The sequence below is a fragment of the Halichoeres trimaculatus genome, unplaced genomic scaffold, assembly GCF_033239565.1.
Source record: "Halichoeres trimaculatus isolate MK-OKI-2021-1 unplaced genomic scaffold, fHalTri1.1 fHalTri1_scaffold_1, whole genome shotgun sequence".
Taxonomy (NCBI): domain Eukaryota; kingdom Metazoa; phylum Chordata; class Actinopteri; order Labriformes; family Labridae; genus Halichoeres; species Halichoeres trimaculatus.
The window spans coordinates 28,266,790-28,289,639 of NW_027437179.1; the positions used below are offsets into that span (position 1 = coordinate 28,266,790).

At 38.9% G+C, this 22,850-nt stretch overlaps 3 protein-coding genes across 5 annotated transcripts; all 3 read right to left on the minus strand.

The window, feature by feature from the left end:
- Positions 1 to 447: 447 nt before the first annotated feature.
- tusc2a (tumor suppressor 2, mitochondrial calcium regulator a) lies at positions 448 to 4,583 on the minus strand. The gene is made up of 4 exons (XM_074672890.1): positions 4,445 to 4,583; positions 3,458 to 3,689; positions 1,753 to 1,873; positions 448 to 1,663 (listed from the first exon to the last, which is right to left on the minus strand). Exons 2-4 carry the CDS (start codon positions 3,604 to 3,606, stop codon positions 1,598 to 1,600), a joined length of 336 nt encoding a protein of 111 aa, XP_074528991.1. The 5' UTR covers positions 3,607 to 3,689; positions 4,445 to 4,583; the 3' UTR covers positions 448 to 1,597.
- Positions 4,584 to 4,789: 206 nt separating this feature from the next.
- On the minus strand, positions 4,790 to 16,554 carry LOC141795515 (ras association domain-containing protein 1-like). Of its 2 annotated transcripts, XM_074676423.1 has the most exons (7): positions 16,312 to 16,554; positions 14,853 to 15,205; positions 14,037 to 14,161; positions 6,540 to 6,644; positions 6,168 to 6,453; positions 5,908 to 6,023; positions 4,790 to 5,827 (listed from the first exon to the last, which is right to left on the minus strand). In XM_074676423.1, exons 2-7 carry the CDS (start codon positions 15,169 to 15,171, stop codon positions 5,681 to 5,683), a joined length of 1,098 nt encoding a protein of 365 aa, XP_074532524.1. In that variant the 5' UTR covers positions 15,172 to 15,205; positions 16,312 to 16,554; the 3' UTR covers positions 4,790 to 5,680. The 2 variants fall into 2 exon arrangements, with proteins under 2 accessions (XP_074532524.1, XP_074532533.1); XM_074676432.1 differs by lacking the exons at positions 14,037 to 14,161; positions 14,853 to 15,205; positions 16,312 to 16,554 and adding an exon at positions 8,760 to 9,288.
- A 189-nt stretch (positions 16,555 to 16,743) lies between these two features.
- zmynd10 (zinc finger, MYND-type containing 10) lies at positions 16,744 to 22,822 on the minus strand. 2 transcript variants are annotated; one of them, XM_074676413.1, is made up of 11 exons: positions 22,365 to 22,822; positions 20,967 to 21,075; positions 20,680 to 20,796; positions 20,541 to 20,594; positions 19,635 to 19,891; positions 19,261 to 19,355; positions 19,002 to 19,165; positions 18,525 to 18,650; positions 18,321 to 18,442; positions 18,111 to 18,236; positions 16,744 to 17,491 (listed from the first exon to the last, which is right to left on the minus strand). In XM_074676413.1, exons 1-11 carry the CDS (start codon positions 22,466 to 22,468, stop codon positions 17,392 to 17,394), a joined length of 1,374 nt encoding a protein of 457 aa, XP_074532514.1. In that variant the 5' UTR covers positions 22,469 to 22,822; the 3' UTR covers positions 16,744 to 17,391. The 2 variants fall into 2 exon arrangements, with proteins under 2 accessions (XP_074532514.1, XP_074532506.1); XM_074676405.1 differs by having other exon boundaries at positions 16,745 to 17,491; positions 19,002 to 19,174; positions 22,365 to 22,821.
- Between the last annotated feature and the right edge of the window lie 28 nt (positions 22,823 to 22,850).

A 22,850-nucleotide genomic window follows, 5' to 3' on the forward strand; every position in this document is an offset into this window, starting at 1 on the left:
TCCACACAATTACAGACACCAGAGAGAGCCTGCAGAGGAAGCCCTGCCCATTTATTGTGGGGATTCGGCAACTGTGGACAAAAATATGTTTACATCACCATTACAGTTTGACACTGTGCCAGCTTAAAGCAAAGGCCTCCAGTGGTCACAATCTGAGTTTCTCTCCAACATTTAATTACATCTTTTGCTTTTTTTCTGGAACTGAGTCTTATCATTAGAGTTCAGAGAACAAACACATAAAGCAACCCAGACACATAGATAGTAAAGCTATAGCTCATTACATTTAGGGCAGATAGATATTTCTGCTGCATCTAGAAGCATTTTACCTGACATAACAGGTGTAAATTCATTGGATTTCAATAGAGCACCTACAGATTGTTTATTTGTACTTCTAAGGAAAAGGAAATTAAAAACTGAATCTGTGTTTGATCACAGTCATTGGCCTTATAGATCTGTGATGTGTGAAATTCAAGAGGGTAATGAGAAAAGAGCACAAAAAAAAGTAATGCTTACAGCTGCCACGACCGTACATTGACTCCATGTCTGTTTACTTTTGGTGGTTTACAATGGGGTTACACAAAACATAATTAGTATTCCCAGCAAAATGAGGAAAGATCCATTTAATGACTGAGCAAAGTTGTTGTAGATATGCTGATTAGATATGATAAACTGTAAGTACTGATATGACCCATATTCTAGTTTTAAAGAGGAAAGTTTGCACTTGAATTATCTTGTTTATTCTTTCATAAAAGTCCCTTCCAGAACTTATTTTTACATTGCAAACATCTGTTTTTCTTCAGTTCTGAATCTCCCAGTGTTACAATCAGCAGCCAGCACTTGTTTCATGTTATTAGGATGAGCCATCCTTATTGGGGATGGTACAGGTTGTTTTTAAATCCAACGTAAGGCATTGTACAGCCAAGACATAACTCAATCACATTAAAAACCAATAAACAACACAACGGAGTGTCTTGACTCAGGGTTTTCAGCTCAGTAAACCATTTATTCAAGTATTTCCAACTAAGAAATCTGATATTATTTACAGTACATTATGTTCACTAGTGCAGGTCTGAGCTTCGGTAACTGAGACAGACTCAGACATGACAGTACAGAACATGACCATATATACATTAAAATTCAAAACCCTTCATTATTCTACTCTGTCAGCATATCTTCAATCCCTCTCACTTACATACTCTCAAAGCTAAGAGCACACATGTACACGTACAAAGACACATACATCACTCTACGTCTCACAGAAGGCATTAACCATTAAAGCCTTTTCACATCGAGAATGTTTTTCCCTGCAAAAGACCTACAAGAGAAATACAGCTTTATCATGTATCCTCTATGACTGCGTACATATCAGCTGGATTATCAGTTAGGGTTTTTGTGAACAGGGCACCCTTTGACCATTCTTGAATTAAATGGCATAACATTTAATTCACACTATCTGTTTAATATGACAGAATTTTCCTTCTTCTCCAAATGCCATGGCCCACATCTTGACCACAATGCTTGTAGACCAGAACAAAACGTTGCTCTGAGATGAGTACCGATGGCAGCACTTCATAACTTATCAGTCATGTGCGACTTTTCACACCTCACAGAGCACAATGGGAAAGTCTACATGGATGCAGGGATGGTCCAACTTCACAATGCCCTGAAAAGAAAAAAAGACATTAAATTTAAATATATTTTGACATATCCTTTATTTATGTCTATTTATCTAGTAATGCAAAAGTGCCTCACCTGTGGGATCAGATTTTTCTGGATTCTCTTCAATTTGGACTTTTTTCTGCCATTTTTTGTCACCACTGTCTCTTCATAGAATTCGTGAGCAAGGTCCCCGTCCTCATCATAGTACAAAGAGCTGAGAAACATTCAAGATCAGTCAAAAGCTTGTCAGAAGGAGTCATCTGCTCCATACCAGACTTTTATCACACAACAGTTATCAAATTTAAAGTAACATTATATAAGATCTGGAGCAATTTTTGCTCCTACAATTGTATGATTCAATTTATTAGTTAGAGATTTAATCTGTTTCCAGCCTATTAGTCGGTGAGCTCACCCCTTGTTTTCATGATACGATGCAAACTATCTACAACAGAATTAAACAGGTTAACATTTTGCATAACAAAGGGTTCTAGTCCCAGCGCCATATTTTTTTTCATGAATTAGCAATAATAGGGATATAGCTGAGGTGAAAGACAGGTTGGCTGGTTGTCATTTGACAGGATGCTGAAGGCTGCCTCTTTAAAAGTCATCTGGTATCTTCTTGGGTGGGTGATGTCATTAAGAAGTTCATATTTTTAAAGCCTATGGTTTAAACTTGTCTGGCAGAAAGCAATGAAGCATAATGTAAGTGCAAGTGCCACAATGGGAATTTAGAAGGTGACAACAAAAGAAAGGTGTGTTATTATTCTTGTAACAAGGTAGCATGAGTGATTTTGGAGAACAATGCAATTGCGTTTTTTGTGGACCAATATTGCAATTGTAATTAAGCATGCTTTTTTATTTATTTATTTATTTATTTATTTATTTATTTATTTATTTATTTATTTTATTTATTTATTTGGGGGGGGTATCTTCTGCTGCATTCTTCACCAAACACAAGCACTAAGTCAATTTATAGTATGACCAACACAACAAAGGATGCTGTCAGCATATAACCATTATTTCCTGCACTTTTTAATTCAAAAAGAAAAAGGAACGCTGACGTGAACAAGGGGTACTGCTCTGCCAGCCATAATCATTCTGCTGCATGGATCTCTGTAGCTCACAGGTTTTTGCCAGAAAAAAACAGCATATTGACTTTTGCTGTTTTTAAGGAAGAACGAGTACAAGTTACTATATTCCCTCCAGGTCTGTGTACATGAAACTTTTTTTTTCATAAGATTTCAGCCTCTGCAATTTGAAAATTGCATTCTTTTACAAAGTGATGTCAGTTTCATTTCAATTAATTTTTCAGCCCTATAGCATACCATCTTAAAATTTGACTCTATATCTTTTAGGAGCCAAAATATTTTGCTTTCAATGATCTTTCTCTGAACCCATGTTGTCTACCTCATTATGGAAAGTGTTTCTTTTTAGAAAAAAGCAATTCTTACAAAGTCTGTTTCCAGTAACCACTAAACCCCTGAGAAGCACGTAGACCAGCTTAAAATAACAAGAAATATTTTGTTAGGGGCACTCTAGTGGCTTAGGGGTAAGGAAGCTATTTTGTTTGGCACATTTACCTCAGCATCATTTCTCTTTCTTTGTTCAGTGGTATATCTCTGCTTTCAGCAACACAATAGAGGAACACAATTTATGTTTTATGTAAAAGTTCATTTAGTTGCCAGAAACCTCAAGGATAGACATCACAGAGCTGTATCAGATACAAGCAAACAACATACTGTAGTTGTGATTTAGCTGCACCCAACATTAACTTTTTTTCTTGGCATGTGTTATTTACCTCCTTCTGGTAAAAACAAAGGGAGTAGCATTTCTGGAACCTTTGAGGCGGGCCACAGACTGCTCGTTCCCATCACTAGGTGAATCCCCTCCAGCTCCACTGCCTGAGAAAGGCCAGACCCCTTTGGCTTTGGACCCACTTCCTCCCATCTTCAGAGATAAGGCATGGTTAGTTTCCAGTTGAAGCTCTTAATCTGGTGGTTGGCTCAATCACTCAGCTCTAGAGCCAGGATCTGAAAAAAGATGAGTAAAAATATAATAACAACTATCAATTATCTTTGATTGGTTGCTTATGGTTTTTGAAATTACTTGTTTCACCATATCAATCACTATCCAGCAGTGTGTTTGGCAAAGGCTATTTGACTACTTTGCTTTTGTTTGTTTTATTAGGTTTCCTCAAACCTTAAGTGCACAGTTAAAAAACACTGTTAATGAGATGACTAGCATCCATAAAAGGTATTTTCTGCACTATGCACATAGCTAAATCAAATGCCATCAAGCTTTCATTAGATGCAAAGACCACAAGAAATATAAACTTACCACTGACATTTGAATTAAGTCGGTGCTTTTTAATTTAGGTTTGTGACATGACGTCAAGCTAACTATACTAAGAGCTAACATAGGGCCATACAAGTTAAGGTTACCGAGCAGAGAGGCAAGTTAGCTCGTTTGTAACGTTATTTACATGGCAGCACTAACTTATAAACGGACTCGTCGTTGAAGAAGTAACACATCCCGTCTGTTTTATTAAGCACATTCTTCATATTTGGCTGATGTTTCTAATAACGTCTCGCTAACAATGCCAGCCTATTTTCACTGGTTAACTGTTAGCCTGTTAGCTTCAGCTGCTGACGCAGGTTAGCCTCTAAGCTAAATGATGAGCAGCTAACTAAACGAAGCAGATTTTGTGTCCATCAAACACAGGATTACCTTTGACCTGCATGATTAAAAAAAGACACTGGTAAAAATACTTATGGCACGACGGTACCTTGTTTTAAACGATCAAACGGCCATGTCCGGATACAAGTTTTACCACCAGCTACAAGAAGCTAGCGGTAGCTGTTTTGGTCCGTGCGATGATTTGATCAGCTGATCAGACTGACAGTCGGCTGCACAGACGCAGTCAAAGCAAAACAAAGTAGTACACACTAGTTTCCTGATAACCTGAATATCCCCGTTGAGATGCAATGGCACTTACAATTTGAATTAAGAGAAAAGTTGCACTTGCCAAAGCAGCGTTAAAAAGTACAAATACATAACTTTACACCCTTTATAATAATTCTTTATCATGTGTGGTTTAGGAAATAATACACAAACTTGATAGAAACGGTAAAGTCTTTAATGGACACAGTGCACATTTGTCACATCTTTAAGTGTGCTACAGCATTTAAGTGTGCATAGTCATACATTCAAAGTGAAGTGAGAAACAGAAGAACATGTTAAAGGATAGAATAAAATACAAATATGAAGGAATGACAGTTTGAAGTGAAACACATGTATACTTATATTCACTCAAAATTCCAGTCAACCAAAGTGACTTCAACACTGCTTTCAGACATTCATAATCTCATACAAATGTCCATTCATCAGTCAGGCTCACAAACTGACAGTAAAATAAAAAAAAAGAGCTGCACCCATCAGGGGTGTCTAGAGAACGTGGCAGATATTTGAGGCTGGGTCAAACGAAAATCCAAAAACCTGTCAGCAAAAATGTGTATTTAACTTTATAACAGGGTAAATCTCAATGGGAAGTTATCATTATGGGTGGTTCAAGGACCTACCTGTGTTTATCTAAAACTTGGCAGCAATCTCATGATAGGACATGTTACAAGTTTAAATGTGTGAAACAGATGTAATATCCTTTTTTGAAATTCTAAGTTAAATGGCTGAGGTCAACAGGACAATCAGATGTTACCCAAAAACAAAAAGACATAACTGGATAAAACCACAGCCTCATCTGCAAGTCGGCACGTCTCTCAACTCATTCTCTCAGGCACATCAGACTCTCCAGGTGTAAGGCACTTCTCATCTTTCGCATCATCTCACACGCACATTCGCGCTAGCTCTAGCTCTCATAGTGTTGCGCCCTGTCTCACTCTCCCGTTCACCGAAGAGGTGTTGTTGAGTTGTATTCTCGGGATCTTTGGATGCAGCAATGACTGGTCATCTTCAGGTGATTATCCAGCCAAGAGGTGCATGTTTCAACCCCAATCCCAGAATGGACTCAGCCAGGGGTGGAGCCAGCCAGGGCCTCCTTCATCTTGGTGCGGGCTAGAGCGTACCGCTGCACTATCTGCTTCACGTGTTCTTCTTCTTCACGCTGCAGGATGCGCATGAAGTTCTTTAACTCAGGCATGGAAAAGGCATGCCACTGTAAGGAGGAATAAATAACATGAGTAAATTAACAGCAAAAGGAAAACTATATGTTTTTGATATTTATGCTGCACTCACGTTGACTTCTCCAGTTTCATTTTCCTTCAGAACAAAACTGAGGACTTTCTCATTGGGCCCAGCACACAGACGCAGGCGGAGAGGACGCTCATCATCAGACAGCTTGCGTATGTAGACTGAATGAGACAGACAAAAAAAAATTACTTCTGGAACAGTATTTAATGAATTCAAAAATATAAAGAAAATTTTAATTCAGGTAAAATCAAAACCGAAAGGAGTGAAGTTGGTGCAATACAATGTGCAATTAAGTCCCAAAATACCTTGATCATGACGCTCGCTGCGCTCAAATAGAGCAAATTTGCCAGGATTGTCCACCACAGTGAATTTTTTCAGCAAAGCCTCGATGACCTCGCGGGCAGAAGTGCGTGAGCTTATGTGCAGGTGTTTGGATGCATCCTTTGGCAGGTAGAAAGAGGTGCGGCGCTTCACCCCACTTGCCCTCCTCCCTCCAGCATCTTGACCTCCTTTCTTTGGAGGAGGCACTGACACAGGTCGTGCCAGCTTAAACTGCACCTTAATGAAGCCGGTGTAGGAACCATCCTTATTCTGAAAAGAAATAATAATGTCAAAGTGGTGGAACAGATATCTTCACGTTCAAATGCATGAATCTGTGCTAAGTTAGCATTACTCACCATGTTCATAAACAAATTGCTGTTGATTTGAGCATTGTATTCCTTCACCTTCTGCTGAATATCTGCTGTTTTCAACTCCTGCTTACCCCATTCGATTTGTTCATCCTGGAAAGAGAATTAAGAGTTGCAATGTTAGACCAGTAGGTGTCAGTGCTTGCCCTAAAACTACAACATAAACCCAAGGGAACTGAAGCTCAAAACTTATAATTCACCAGCACAAACATGAGGGCTGAACACTGCATGAGTATCATTTTAACAATTGAAAATTATGAACCAGCTACATAAAACAATAGATATGTCTCTTGAGAAAGTTCTTCATAGAGATAAGCACATAGAAATTTATTCTTGACATTTTGCTGATGTATGAAAACAAAAAGTAGTTTTGATGAGGAGTAAGAGTTTTAACTGATTGAACTAATTCAAACACTACATTAAACTACCTGTGAAGTTTTGCGGTAAAAGCAACAGCTGATCAAAATTACAATGTATTAAGTTAACAGTTAAACGATAATGCTTAATGTAATTTAAAAATGATTTTAAACATCCTCATTGTACTACACATAAAGTTGATCCACTTTCTGATAAGCTCCTTTATTTCTAGCAACAAGCACCAGTTGCATCAGACTCTCTACTTCCGGACAACGTAGCAAATGCAGAAACGATGATGTCAGCACAGCCCAATCCTGTTTGACTGCTCTGATCCCTCTGTGAGGAGGGAGGGGGTAACACGAGAGGATGAAGAGTGCATGTGCGACTGTGCAGCTGTTTGCAATGACTGGGACCAACGGTTCTGTATCGCATTCCTTAACTTGGTATTCATGTAAAAATAGCCCCCACCCCACCTCAGGCTCTCACAAGAGGGGAGAGACAATACCCTCCCTTGTTTTACAGACACATCCTGTGAAGTCAGCTGCCTCACTGACCACTAACTCCCAGTCATGTTTCAGTCATGCACATTTAGCCTCCAGCATCTGTGTGACTGTTGGTTCTTCCTGGGTCTACTGATCAGTTGGTATTTCCTGCATACAGAGGAAATCCAACAAGCATGAAGTTTCTCCACTGTACCACAACTTATTCCAGAAGCAGGGTCAAGGAGTTTCCTTAGAAGCATAATCAAAGTATGAACATCTACACAGTCTGGCAAAAGCTGCTTACATTTGTACTAAGGCAGATTCCAGGATCATAATAAACATGCATTTTATGCCCAAAATGTAATCTTAAACTAACCTGCTTCTATCTACTTACATGCAGCTTTTTTTTTCTTATAACACCTGGGACAAAGCTGTTCACACTAAAATAGATGGGTAAAGGCTTAGTCAAGCAGGACAAAATCAATAGAAGAAATCCTTAGGCAAATTGAAAGACTTGGCGCTTAATATACTGCCTTAACAAGTCAATAAATCAATACAAGGGCTATGCTGACCTTTCTAAAAGACAGTAGGAAAAATATGCAACAACAGTGTCTCTACATGCCCACATAAGGAGTGTCACATCAGTTTAGCAAGAGTACACAGCATCAAGAGTCAGAAAAAATGGTTTGTGTCACAGAGTTTCTAGTAACCACATCTGTTTCTCACCAAAGAAAGATGATACATGAGTGGGTGTGGGATGACAAAAGCAACATAAAATGAATAAAACCAAAACAATTCATGACTCAACTGTGATTGAGACATTAGGGAACAAAGTGGGTGTATGGAAGGAAACCAGAGAGGCGGGTTGGTGCGTCACAAAACATGGCCTCCTGGTTGTTCTCACCCAGAGTTAAGCTGAGTTAAGAGCCTCAGCTTGTCAAAATAAATAATAAAAGATGTATTCAAGTGTTCCTAGGCCTACAGTGTCGTGTTGAAACATGTGTTTTCTCCTGTGCTGATTTACATTTCATTAAAAGTCTTATGAGAACTGGAAGAACCACAGCCTCACCCTTCTAACTTGGATAGCATCTTCTCTACCGGTGTGCCCTTGAGCAAAACACATGATACAGCTGTGACAAACCCGAGTCCATGACCCCATTCATGTGTCAGCTTTACACTATATTCAAATAAACACAAAACAAATGAATAAACGGGAAAAAAAAAAAAGCCAGCTCAACAGCCAACATTTTGAGGAACCGACCGTCGCCCTTCTCTCCGGTTCGACTTCCCTTTTTTAACATTGTGCTAAGGAACTGACTTTTGTTTGAGTTAATTTTGACACTTTTACTCCGTCAACTATTCTTCTCACCTTCTTAACGTCAACATTTACGTTAGCCTTCTGTGTTTTGGGGAAGAAAGAGGTCCGGGCGGTGAAATACTGCTCAAACTCTGAGTCGGACTCTTCATCGCTGCAGTAGCCGCTGCTGGTGGAGCTGCCCCAGGTCATCTCGAAGGAGGGGGTTTTCTCCGTGCTGCTGGTCGCGTTTGACATGCTGGCTTTCCGTTTCAACTGCAACACTCGAGTTAAAACTCTAAAACCAAAGTAATTTTACTTGAAGTAGCGAGAATTATGCACTATTTGCTCCCTTCTCAAATATAGGCGTATAAAAGGATCCAACGGTGATTAACAGCTCCGATGGCTAAGCTTAAAAGCTAATTAATCTCTCTGACGACTGATCCTCAGAAGCGCTTCGATAGCAAACGGTGAACCCGATAAAACCCTGCAAACTTTCTGCCTCTAACTTTATCAACCGGCCACGTTTCCACTACACAAACGTTGTCTGTCTGTGAGAAACAGGATGTATTCAGGCCCCCGCCCTTGCTGTCTCGCTTCCTTCCCCCGCTGGTCGAGGCCCCACCCATGTCCGTTGACTTGAGATTGGAAAATATACAAAACCACCGGGACCGATAGCGATTGGACGTTGAGCCTTGATGCCGAAACCCCCCTTTGCCCCTGGGGTTTCTGCCGCCTCCACCCCCCTTTCACAGATGATGCTCCGTCTTCCCCGCGAATCTCTACCACCAAGTCATGTGGTAATGGACAGACAGACTGGTCACACTACACGACCATAAGCCACATGTGAGTTTCATTGTTCCTCAACTTAGAAACCCCTGAAAACATGAAACTCTGAGGGACTAAACTTCAATTCTCAATGTTAAAGTGGGGTGTGGAAATAATTTAGGTTCGGGGCCAAATTTCAGTGCAACAAAATTGTGTCTCAGTTTATCATTTACACATGTGCATCGTAACTTACTGGAGCTGAACAGCATAGTATTTTTAAGATCAAAACAACTTATCATCTTTCAGATCTTTAAGATATTGTATATTTACATTTATTTCCACCTCATTTGACACACCACACCACACAAACTAAACTTGGAACTATTAGGAAAGACATTTAAGTTAAGTTCTTCTAGTTGGTTAAGTATGCATAACAAATACACAGTTGCCTATAAAGTTGGGAAAAATATGTTCTACTTCTTCACATGAAATGACTGTGACAATATGCATGAACAACACGGTTTACTTAACTCATTTGATCTGAAGTTACACAAGTCTTCCTGCTGGCTATATTGGACCCTCTTGGGTCCATATGTTTGACACCCCTGCTTTAAAACAAATCAACAAAAGATCCACTGGACACCACATTGCATTTTGTGCATCGTGGATATGGGCAATCAATGCAATTAAAAAAATAGTCCATTATCAAAAGTAAAGGTAAACCTGCTATGACTAAAAAAAAGTCATGAGACAGTAAAAAAATTGGTGCCTACATTTAGTGCCAATAGTTTTAACAGCTCTCAGTCCTTAAACCCCAAATCATTCATACAGCCTCCAATGTGGTAAAGTGAATGCTGTTCAGAAGGAGAGCTAACTTGAAAGTCAGCCTTTCAGCCCATTCTGAAAAGACTTACAGGTTTCAACATTTGCTTTTGTTGTCAGAAATGGGTTAGGGCCTAACTTTTCTTTTAATATTTCTATGCTGCACTAAAATCCTTTTTGAACCATCATGAGGACCGATATCAAATAAACTCAGGTTTGTAGTTGTTTTTCGAAGAACCAAGCATGTAGAAAGAAAATGACCTGCAATCAAAGCTCAAATTAAATGTTTTGTTATAGAAGCTATAATTTGAGGATTCATAATCAGTACCTTTAGAACCTCCCACCAACAGTGTTCTTTTGTTGTGTACAGTAAAAACACAGAGGGGCATAAAACCAAAGGCACCATTACAAGTGGCACTCATGTTATGAAAGCATCCTTCCTATTGTACATGCTGAGGAGTTGGTAACATTATGTCTCAACACTGCTGAAAAGTATTGCCTAATTCATGGAAACAGATTATGCCTCAACCCACTAGCTGTTATGACATGACCAGATTATACCCAAAGGTGAAACATTTATATGCAACAACCTTACACATGTTAAATCAAACAGTCATTCTTTAGAGAACATCCTCATTTGTAGTCTGCTGAAGTAAAATTGGTGTAATGTAATTGCAGTTTTTTTTTTTTGCTCCCTAAAAAAACTACAATGTTGCTTTTTTTGGTTTTTGTTTATAATAACAACAAATCTTTAGACCGTTCAGATAATCTAAAGTGTGCTGTAATTCACACACATTCACATTCTGTTATTATACAGCAATTACAAGCCAGAAAGAAAACCATACGCAACACAGGAATCAATACAAAAGTCCTGAGTGTTGACCTCAAATGTTTGCACATTTACATGAGTCTTTCCGGTCTGGAACTAGTTTTTCTGATCATTTCAACTCCTCTTGTGACTTCAGGGTTTGTCCCCTCCTTTGTTTCCTATACCAAGTCAACACATATGCTGTGTATAAGGCTGGTGCACTCCAATTTAAACATCAACAGCAAAGTGACACTGGTTGTGCTCAGCTCACAGCTTGCCACAGTTTTTACATTCCAGGGATTCTCTGATAATCAAGGAGTGCTTGATAAAGAGGGAATGACTTTGACTAAATGAAAACACACTGAACAACAACTCCCCTATAGCCTTGACTCACCTCTTTATAAATACCCTTGGGGACAAAAAGGAAATACTGCTTTAAGGTTATGAGTAAACCCCATTCCTGCTGAAAACAAATTTATTAAAAGATATTAGAGCCTTTTGACACATTTTTCATCCTTTAAAAACCACTTATCAATATGTATGAAAAGGGCTCTCTTTTTTTTTTACTTTAAGTGTTTTATGCTTTGTATACGTGTGTTCTGTAATTTTGTTCTTTAACTCTTTTATGACCTACCATACCAAGCCTGCAAGAGCATATCTTCACACTTTTTCATGCTTCATGCTCCCAAACTTTAAACAAAATGTATCAGGAAAAAATGAAGATCCTACACACATTTTTTTTTCTAAATTCAGAAATTTTGTGGCTTTATTCCTCAAAAAATATAAATGTAAAAAACGTCATGATGTGTATTGAATGCAGGAAGCGATGTGAACAACTGCATTCTGGATCATAGTGGTTTTGTTGTTCACACTACTGAATTTCTGCACACATTAGTGGAAGTAAACAGCGCTTTGGGACATGTTGAAAACATATTTGTAACTCCCCAGAGTTTATATGCAAAAAGAATGACCTATCTATCTGCTTCCATCTATCTTATCTGGTTTCGAATCCACCCCCACTCAAAACTTGATTCGCAAATTGTAGCGCCAGTGCTGCGCTGGACCCTATGGGGTGAAGCAGCCAAGACAAATTCATTTTAAGGTACAACACTGAAACCAAGGCGTTTTATTTTCTTTTTTCCTCATTGTCATCTAAATGTACCTCCTTTCTACTTAAGTGACCTTTTGCAAGTTTTGGGCAGGTGCTGCTGATGCTATTACAGTATAAAAACCATGGAGTAAAATAAATGGACCTCTGTCTGCGATGTCTAACCTTGCAGAGCAGACGGACCTGCCTGATTCAGTTTCTGAACTCCTGCAGGTCCATCTTGCCAGGCTCCAATGACCAACAATTTCACTCGGCTAAATTCTGACCGGCTCAATCAGGGAAGAGAGGCAGGAGCTGTGTGAGCAGACGTGACGTCAGCAGACTTTTGTACTTGTCAGCGTTTCTTTGATTCTTAAGTTAAATTTATAAAAATGGAAGCTGTCGTCTAACGCCTTTTTCACAGCTGTTTCTCGTGATTCAGTAGTTGTTCATCTATTGTTTCTTAGAAGCATCGGCTCACATAAGCTGCGTCATACCGTGGCTTGATGTGGATTGGTCTGTGGTGAGTGTGTTAATCAGAGCGGTCGTCCAAACACCAGCTGTGGATTTTTTTAAAAGTCCCGCCTCTGAAAACAAATCGGAAGAGCTGCTACCCAGATGGACTTTTGAAATAATTCCGTGGCGGATATATGAAACTGTTCGTCTAGCGTGTCAGGTTATGCGACGTCACCCATCTGTTTCAGATACAGCCTTTCTGAAGCCTATCGTTGTCAGTAGTCATACTGGAAAAGCTGAACTCAAGAGGCGGCTTTAAGCCTCCTCACTAACAGCTACAGGGTGCCTGCCTGTCAGGCATGTGAGCTGTATCTTTTGAACTGGTGATTTACTAAAGACGGCCAGCTCCAAGAGGCCACGGGATGAACTTCGGTCTTTGTCGAGCCTGGGTTGGCTTCATTTCTCCAAGTTGGTGTCTGCCACTTGCTTAAAACCAGCTTGTTTTTCCACAAGCAAGGCAGAAGAGAGTCATGTCATTATGTCACTAAATATATTTAGAAAACATGCTTATAGTTTGCAAAAAGAAATAAACAGACTGATCTTAATAAAGATGTTTTTTTTTTCCAGTCAGTGTGCAATACGTCTGAGCGAACCCAAGCACAGCCCCAATCAGCAGTCTCCTCCAGAGTGATCAGGATGCAGTGTGATAAAATTTACAGTTACAAGAACTTGAGAAACTGCTGATTGGACTGCATTTCAATGTGGAAATTAATATCAAATCAATGACAAATAAACCCTGAACTTTTATTTTATTTGATTTGTACTTATCCGTTTTTAGCTACAACTAGTTTTGTGTAGTGTAATTTAGACCCCGCCATCTTGAAAACATGAGGTCAACCATGTTTCTTCTTCTACTTCCCTTAAAATCTCTTTACTTCCCTTTACAAATGCAATTAGGCTCTTTGTTCCCATAACTGGACCTAGCCTGCCCTGTATGATGGTTGAAAGCAAACATCCAGTTTCATATTGCCGGGTGCAGTAACTTTTACTCAAATGTGAACTGTTAGTGGAAATAAACGGAGGATGTGTGTTAGGATGCATGTTTAATACCACGAACTAAGTTCCTGTTTTTGGACACAGTATAACACTTGTTCTCTTGATTGGTCCAGCTAAATTCACACACAACCTAATCAGCACAGTAGTCCCATGTTGAGTTTAAAGACCCGTGGAAGCTTTGTGTCTCCTGCCTCGTTCTCTAACTTCTGAGGTAAATTCACTGGGAAAATCAGGTTTGATCTGAACACTGAAGTTGCCACAAAATGCAAGTAATTAGTGATGTTTAGCACCTTGGGTTGTGAGGAAGGCTGCATGAGAACAACTGAACAGTAATTGCAGGAAAGAAGGTCCTTACCACGTTCGTGTCAGTCTCTATTGTGTGCTCCACCACACATGTGTGGTCAGACAGAGAGCCCCCGTCCCAGCTGCAGTCCAAGCGAATCAGAGCGCGGCAGCGGTAGTGACATGTGAATCTACAATCTTTGAAAAGAAAGTCACTTCATTAAAATATGCAATAACAGACTTTATACTACACATGAAAAGCCAGAGTGCAAATCTAAAGAGGTGATGTCCTCCCCTGGATGTTAAGAGTCACTGCAGTTATTCTCAGTTGCCCTGCATTTACCATCTTCTCTTGCGTTTATTTTTACAGCTATTTTCAGTTTAATTTGAATTATTAGCAATGTGAATATGAATATGCTTTTTTGTCCTGCACACCAAATGCTTTATACAAACAAACCACTGCTAGTTTGTGGTTTCACGTCATGAAAACTGAAACTCCGGCTGGCTTCAAAATACATCTTGAACAAACATACTTGGCATACAGATCTGTAGAGGACCCTGGACCTTGATAATCAGGAAGCCATTAAAACCACACAAGTTTGCAAGTTTGCATGTGGCATGCTTTTCCTGCGGATATACTTCAAATAAGAGGCTAGTTGGCTATCATAGCCTTTGTAATCTGCTGTTATGAAAGACAATCTGTTAATTTCTGCTGGAACACAACATGGAGAACATCAGTGGCAAAGGAGTCAGTAAATGCTATAATTAAAACTGGGTACTGGGACATTACACATCTTTCACCAAATTTCTTGTTACTTTTCGTCTTGCCCCATTTTTTATGTAACTGCTTATAGGAAATAATTCAAAAACCCTATGTTAAGTGACTCACTGACACACCGCAGGCTCTGCTTGTACAGGCCCCAGATGAAGTCTCCACACAGGTCGCACCATGTTGGTTGAGCATGACTGCAGGGCTGGAAGTTGTGCCCCTCTCCTTTCTCCTCCGGGATCTGGGGGTCTTGGGAGCTGCTCAGGACTCTGATGATGCCCACTCGGCTCAGCAGGTCCGGGACCTTCCCTGGGCTGATCCTCAGGGCATTGGTTCTCTCCAGGCGTGGAGGGTAGCAGGGAGACTGTGAGCCTGTGAGCTCTATCTGCTCTCTGTCCGAACTCAGGTCACGGAGCTCAATGAACTCGTCCCAAGACATTGTGCCAATCAGAGACAAACTTTTTCCATTATCACTGACAGGAAGAAAAACAAAAGCACATACTGCTATTTAAACACAAACTTACACCAACACAAGTCACATTTGTTCTATTGTTTTGGGGCATTTTCTGTATTATTTTGTTAGTTTTTGTCTTCCTGTCCTCTTTTTGTCCCTCTATTCTGGGTTTTCTCTTGACACCATGGCAGAGAGTGGTCCACCAATGAGTCTCCTCAAGGCCTTACATTTTCTCACGACATTGTTATCAATAGCTTGGACATAGTGGATTAATTTTTAGCATCCGTACAGTTCAGGAAGTCTGCTCTGATGACTTTCATGTTAATTTTTTGCTGAATAAATAATGTTGACTGGTTTGAGTGAGTGAACATTTCTTGCCCCTAAGTATCATCAGCTAACTGCGCTTCAAATATACTGTAAAAAAGATGCTGTAAATATAGAATAGAAAATAGTTTATTCATCCCAGAGGGGAAAATCAGGAGTTTCATTATTATACATTAATTCATTATTATGGTATCACTAATGTATTTTTACAACTACATATTTTCCCTCTCAGTCTCTGGCAAAAGACCTTTCCCAATAAGTAAGTATTTATTTCATTCAATTTATCATTTTAAACCACTTTTTAACTTTATCATGCTTTTATTCTACTAAAACTGCAACTTTCAAATGACTGCAAAGTTCAATACATTAAGATACCTGCATGAGAAAGTAGATAAAGAAAACTTAATATTTAAAGTTAGGCGTAAATGCAGTAGACTAACACTTATAAGGCTCATTCAGTCATACATATTCGCTTTTTGGCAGATTTCATACTTTCACTACAGATGGTGACAGCATACTTGGCTATGGTTTGTTAACAACATAGAGTCGTGCAGTACGCACACGTTATTGGTAAGTCTGCAAACATTACATAAGTGGAGCATGGTATGGAGCATGGTATGGAACAAGCTTGACTCTAAACTTAATGAGTTTTCCTTCTTTTCTGCATATGAATGATGAAAATGTGAAAAATAAGACACGCTAATCACAATTTGGGTCCAGTTACAAGCTTTGTTAATTCAAGTTAACCCTTCCTTCTCACTTTCTCGGTCTGCAAAGTAATTTTGAATCTGTGTAACTTACTAGAAGTGGTGTGAAAACTGGCCCGTGGCCTCCGCTTTGTCTCAAGATTTCTTCCATCCGAAGAGAAAAACTTTCCGCGGATGTTTCTCTGAGAGTTTCCCAGAAACGGAGGTGTGCAGCATCGACTACATCTCTGTGAACAGTCCCTCATCCCCGGATAGTTTCAGAGAAAGACCAAGACACAACAACATGCAGCTGTGTCGGTAACTTTACAGCGTAACAGTCATATCCGAACGCCTCTCAACACAGAAATCATCTTCTGACTTAGTTTGCTGTCGGAGGAAGCAGCTATCATAGACAGAAAGAGTGAGATGAGACTCAGAAATGCCGACATCCGGATTTTTTTTCCTTTTTTACACAGAGGGAGCTGCTTTGAGGCCTGAGCACAGCTGAGGGGGCGTGTAAATCCCCCTCCCCCTGAAACCACTGTCTCCAATATGTGATGCATGTGGGTTTTATTCGCCAAAGCGGTGACAACATAAAATTTACAGCAGGATTGACTCTTTCAAAAGAAAGGATTCACAAAGCTTGGTCCTACACATTTATATTCTGCAAGTTTTACTTTTAGATTAGGTCTACTGCAGAAGGTAAACAATGTAACACTCACCTCAGGGTAAAGTCTGAATGTAACTAGAGGAAATATTAACCAAGAAGAGGAACCATGAATCTTCAGCTCAGCTTTTAACAGAGTATGAGTCTGAATTTCGATGGTGTGGGTTTCTCACTGTCTGATGTGATCTAAAAAGATGATCTTATGACTGTAATTGGCACTGACCAAGTAAACAGGGAAGTTCTCACTGTTACTTTATGGTATTCAAAAAATATCTCCATAAATTAGAAGGTGGAAAAATCAACCCCCCCCGGAAAAAAACAAAAACAAAACAAAAAACAGTTTCATTAAAGAAAATGAGCCACAAATGTGATAACAGGAATAAACAATATAGTCAAACATCCACAATGTGAAAGAGGAAATAAAGTTTTGCAATGTCCAAATGAAGAATATTTCCTGTTCAAAGTGTTTAGGAATAAAAACAACATGTCGCTGGAGGAGATCTGTGCTCTGTCCAGTTCTTGTCTCTCTTAGTTGTTGATTTTTAGGTCTCTCTGGATCTTCTCTGTGGCCTCAGCCATGAGCTGGCATGCTTTCTTGTGTTTAGGCCAGTGCTTCACTTGACATTCTCTGAAAAATGATAGAAAGTAGAAAGTGAGGTATACATCAGTGAAAGAAACATCCCAGCTTTAGAAAAAAAGGTAGAAAAGAAAAAGATATGTTTATTTAAAAAGTGTGTTAAGTGTGTAGAATATTTATTATCTTAAGGTCAGACTGTAGACTTCCAAACAGGAACTCCTGTGATGTATAAGTATAATCTTTTATTTGTCAGAATTTACAATAAACTACATTTATCAGTACAAATCTTTTGTGCACAGCAACCACTTTCTTCGTCTTCTTTCTCCCTTTCCGCCCGACCATTAACCCCTCCACTTGTCCATCAATTTATCTATCCATTCATTTGTCCATATATCAGGCAGTCTGTCTGAGATAGCTTGTTGTGGGTTTTTTTTGTTTTTCTTTACACTTAACATACTCTCTCTGGGTCATTTTTCAAAAATTTAATCTATCAGCAGTGATCTTAGCCTGTCACTGTGTCTCCTGGTTGGATCTCCACTAAGATCCTCAACCAGCTCCTCAACTGCTGATGCAGGGCTCAAAGTCAAAATCCATTAGACTCTTCTTTACTCCAAAAATAAGCAATTATTATTAACTAAGCCATTGTTACCTCATATCTATGACGTCTTACCTGTGGCAGTACCACTCTCCCTGACATCGAGAGCATCTCTTGGTAGCTTCTTTCCCACAGCATCCACACTTTGGCTTCTCGGGGAGTAAGCTCTCTATCACATCCAAGTTGTACAGCTGGGCCAACCTAGAAATAACAGTTAAATCAATATGAGGCACTACATCAAATATTTCTTTCGCTCCAGTAGTAAGGAGTATTATTCATTATTACCTCTGTGCCTGTGACCTCAGGTCACTTTCAGAAGGGCTGAACGTTTCTTTGACTTGATATTTTGCTATGGCCTTCCACTTCCCATTATTCTCTTGTACAATACTGTTCCACATCTCTGGGATCTAAAAAACAAATCAGAGCTGAACATAAACATGCATGGACATATAGTGTTACAGGTGTTAAAAGATGAGTATGCGTGTGTACCTGTTCTAAAATGAGCTCTTTTTTCGGTGGGGCAGGGTCTGTAACAGAAAGCTGAGCCAGGTAACGCTGCAGCTCCACCAGGTTTGGAAGCTGATCGATTAACACCTCTGTCAGGAAACCTCTTAGCTGCGGCACAAAAACAACAAACACAAACAACAGTCTAGCAGCAAGCGTTACAAAATCTGAGTTCATAAGAGGTCTATACACACACTGTACATGCATGAAAAAAGGGATAACAGGAGGATGAAAACACTCTCTGGTTATGTAATTAATGCAACAGGAAGAGGATGAGAAAGCAGATAATAGCAGGAAACATCTTAGTCAAAACAACCCTTGGAAACTGAATCTGTGTTTTAAGCCCTTGAAGGACAATGATCTGGCACTCTCACACTTCCTCTGCTTTACAGATAATGCACAGCAGACACTGGAGAAATGAGAAGCCACTGACTGAGGTTGAACTCTTTCTTCACAGTTTACCTTCAGTAGCTGGTTCTTGTTAAAGCTGTTCAAATCGTACTTCCTTTGGCAGTCCTCCTTCAGCAGGAGATTGTAAAGCGAAATCCAAACCTGACCGTCAAGTTTAGTCATCTTCAGATGATCCTCAGGGGGAATCTTCTGCCATCTCCCATTGATGAACTTTTCTACCACACCTCAAGGAAAAGTCACATTTTATAGATTTATAAGCAAACATTTATCAAACCACTTTGTAAGCAAGAGAAGTGAGAGGCAGCTGTACCTCCTCTGCAGCGGCTCCACGGGCAGCAGTCAAGCAGTTGAACAAACACACATGGCATGTTGTGAGTGCACAACATGCGATTGATGGCACTGATGCTGAAAGGAAATAAAACACTGTCATCATATCAGCCTTGGGTATGAAACAATGAGTAACTGGATATATGGTGAATGGCAGTGATTTGTAACAATTCTGAGGATTTATAAATTGAAAAACCAAAAACATTCACCTACACTGAGTCTTATATGTGAAATAAGATGCATTTATTAAGCTGAAATCAACACCTGTATTGTTAGAATGGCTGGTCTGACAAAAAAGTCCTTGGAAGATGTTTGCTTCAGTTCCCAGTTATTTGACAGCTCATCATTATTCCTTACCTGTTGGTGTGGTCAGTGATAAAGCGCAACACAGACACAGCCTTCAGGGAGATTTCAAACTCCAGATCAGCACACTGCGACAGCAACTCATTCACTGAACTAAGAGACACAGAGGACACATCAGCAGTCCCTGACAGGTTATGTTTGCTGTGAACTGTTGTGCTCTCTTGGGTTGCTTTGCTGGCTAGCAGGATGAGTTTGCGATGGCAGTAATCCACCAAGTCAAGAACAGAGTCATCAGCAGCTTCACAAGAATCCTGTGTAAAACACAAGATTAATAAAAAAATGCTTTGAACTTGTTTAAACAACATGTTAGATGTTTGTTTTACTGTGTGGTTTGCATTTCTGTTGGTGTCATAGTATTTTATTTTATATGACATTTCTACCATTTATAAACAATGAAAAAATCAGTTCAATTAAACTGTCATATGGTGTAGCCAAAAAAAAAAACATGACAATTATTAAGTAAGCCACTTTTCTACAAGTTATGCAAGTGTACTGATGAAATAAGTTATTTGTTATGAAACATCTCAAATTTAAAACATTTCATGTCTAAACTTTATAATATGGGTCTTTATTGTATGGCGTATATATTTGCTGTTTCTGTCTCATTTTGGGTCAGTTGGTTTAAAATAATTTAAATTTCATGTTTACAGTGTAGTAGACTGTTAACATCATATTAACTTTTTGCGCAATATCAGATTTTTTTATGAGAAACTTTGGTTACACCCATTGACATTTACCCGTCTCACCCGTCTCAAACTAACCACATCTTTCATCCAGCTAAACCTGGCATAATTTATCAATACATTATTATGAATTATACTACTGCAAAATTCAACACTTACAATATTCAGTAGATTTTTTTTTTTTTACCTATATCTAAGTGGTTGAAAATATACTTACCTTGTGAAACATGATTGTTTCCAGCAGGTTTATAATTGTGGCTTCATGGTTGATCTAAGAAGGACACAGTCAAGAACATACAAAATCAACTATGAGCACTGCAAGATGATCATCATTTCACATCTTGATTTGCACCCACTGCCATGTGAAGATGAAATGTGTTCTTGGGATTAAAGTCTTGCAGCTGACACAAGATGGGAAAAACTTTGTGCTTCCACACTTCAACAAGGATCATTTCATGCACCAGAACAGGTATCTAGAGCAGGGAGAGAAAAACACAACTGGATAAAAGTCTGTTTTAATGTATACATGGTACCATTATGGGTTGCAGTAACATCTATACACTAGCATTTAGCCTTATCTGTCTTATAACTCACCCTAAACTAAGTTGTTTATGTATAACCATATGTATAAAGCAGCAGTCACCTTTCCATATGATACCAGGAGCTCCTTGACAAACTCATCATGCATGGCAGAAGCGTTCAGTATCGCCTGCATGTTAAGTTTGACTATGTCCTCATACTGTTTAAACCACCTGTCAACACACAGTGAGAAAAATCATTACACAGTACACCTTTTCTTTTACCCGGGTTATGTATGACTTGTCTGTTTGCTGTTCTTGGAACTGAACCTACTTGACTAATCCAAATTAAACTCTTTAAAACAAATAAACAGCTACTTTTACTTACCTACTGACCTACTTCTTCTCTGCTTGATCAAAAGTTCTACTAATTCTTGACTTTCTTATACCTTTCTTTCAGAATTATTTTGTTCTTTTAGTTGAAAGCTAGTATAACAGGCTTACCTTCAATTTTTCTTTTGACACCTTAATCAACATAAGTCAATTACAATTAAGTTGCTTTTCAACAGCATATCCAAGGAATAAAAACAAATAAATGATAAGAGCGTTTGAGGTGTCCTGTGCATTTGACAACAGGGTCCAGGGCCTAGATTTGGTTCCAAATGTGCCCTACCAGGATGAACAAAGATAGACTGAAGAGTAATGGAGTTATCAAATCAACTCAATCATTTTAATTGTGGATGGCAGGCAAAAAAACAATTAGGGGTATATTTACTTATCATTTATTTATTACTTTCTATACACTTTCTTACTTTTGTTTACTTGATTGCTGCTGTGACTCCTGAATTTCCCCTCGGGGATAATTAAAGTATTTTCTATTCTATTCTATTCTATTCTATTCTATTCATCACCCTGGAACTAAATGTGGACCCTGGTTCCTCCTGTCTCTCAGAGTTCCTAAAATGGTATCCAGGTCCTGAGATTAGTTCCTGCAGTTGAAAATCACCTTTGGCTGGTTGGTGATACACAACTTTTGGGCAAATCTGACATCAATGTTACAGGAAAAAAAAAATCAAGATTTCTAACCAATGAATTGATATAAAATCATTTAAAAATGTGTCAGCTTTCCGTGTTTACAGTTTGACACGTAGATGCCTTAAAATATTGCTCTAAATGTTTTTTTTTTTTTTTGGACATGGGAACAAAACAGTCAGTAATGGTTGGCCCCATTGGTGGGCGTCTTTTAATTTTGTGCTCTAAGGGGTCATAGCATGAGCTAAATAAAAGAGACAGATCTTATAACTTGGAGTAAGGCAGTAGATTAAAAAATTAGCCGATATATATTTTTGTTTTCATTTCTCGTTGTTCTAATGTTGCGATACAGATGTAATATGTGTCAAAAGAAGCAATGGAAATAACGAAATTTGATAAAAATTTCGCGAGTTTTAAACGTCTTTGAATTCACATTTATACCGATGTTTCATTCAAACGTTAGCTAGCTGTAGCCCAATGGTTTACGTTACCTCGCAGAGCCCACTTCTTTGAGAGAAAAAGTCTCCAGACTTTGAATAAACCCCTCTGCCTCGACTGGCATGATTACCGACGTGTCCATTGTGTGCCAACTCATAAACACACACTCACACAAAAAATAAGCATAAAATGACTTTCTCTATCTACTCCAGCTGAGTTGTTTCGAAGTTAACTAGTGTAAGTGATACCACTATAGTGGTTGGCATGGTTACTGCAAACGGAACGCAACTTAAGGCGCAGTACCTGCCTGTCGCCAGAGGGAGGCGATGCACCTCCATATAAAACCATGGCTAGTAAAAACAAGAGGAAGAAACTACAAAAGCACTAAACAAAAAATAAAATAAAATAAAATAAATAAAAAACACTTTTTGAAGTATAGGTTATGGTGTGGTTTAAATCAGTGCTTGGTGATTTTAGATTTAAGGTTATCAAATAGAACAACTAAATAATTTTACACTAAACATTGATTTACAAGCCAC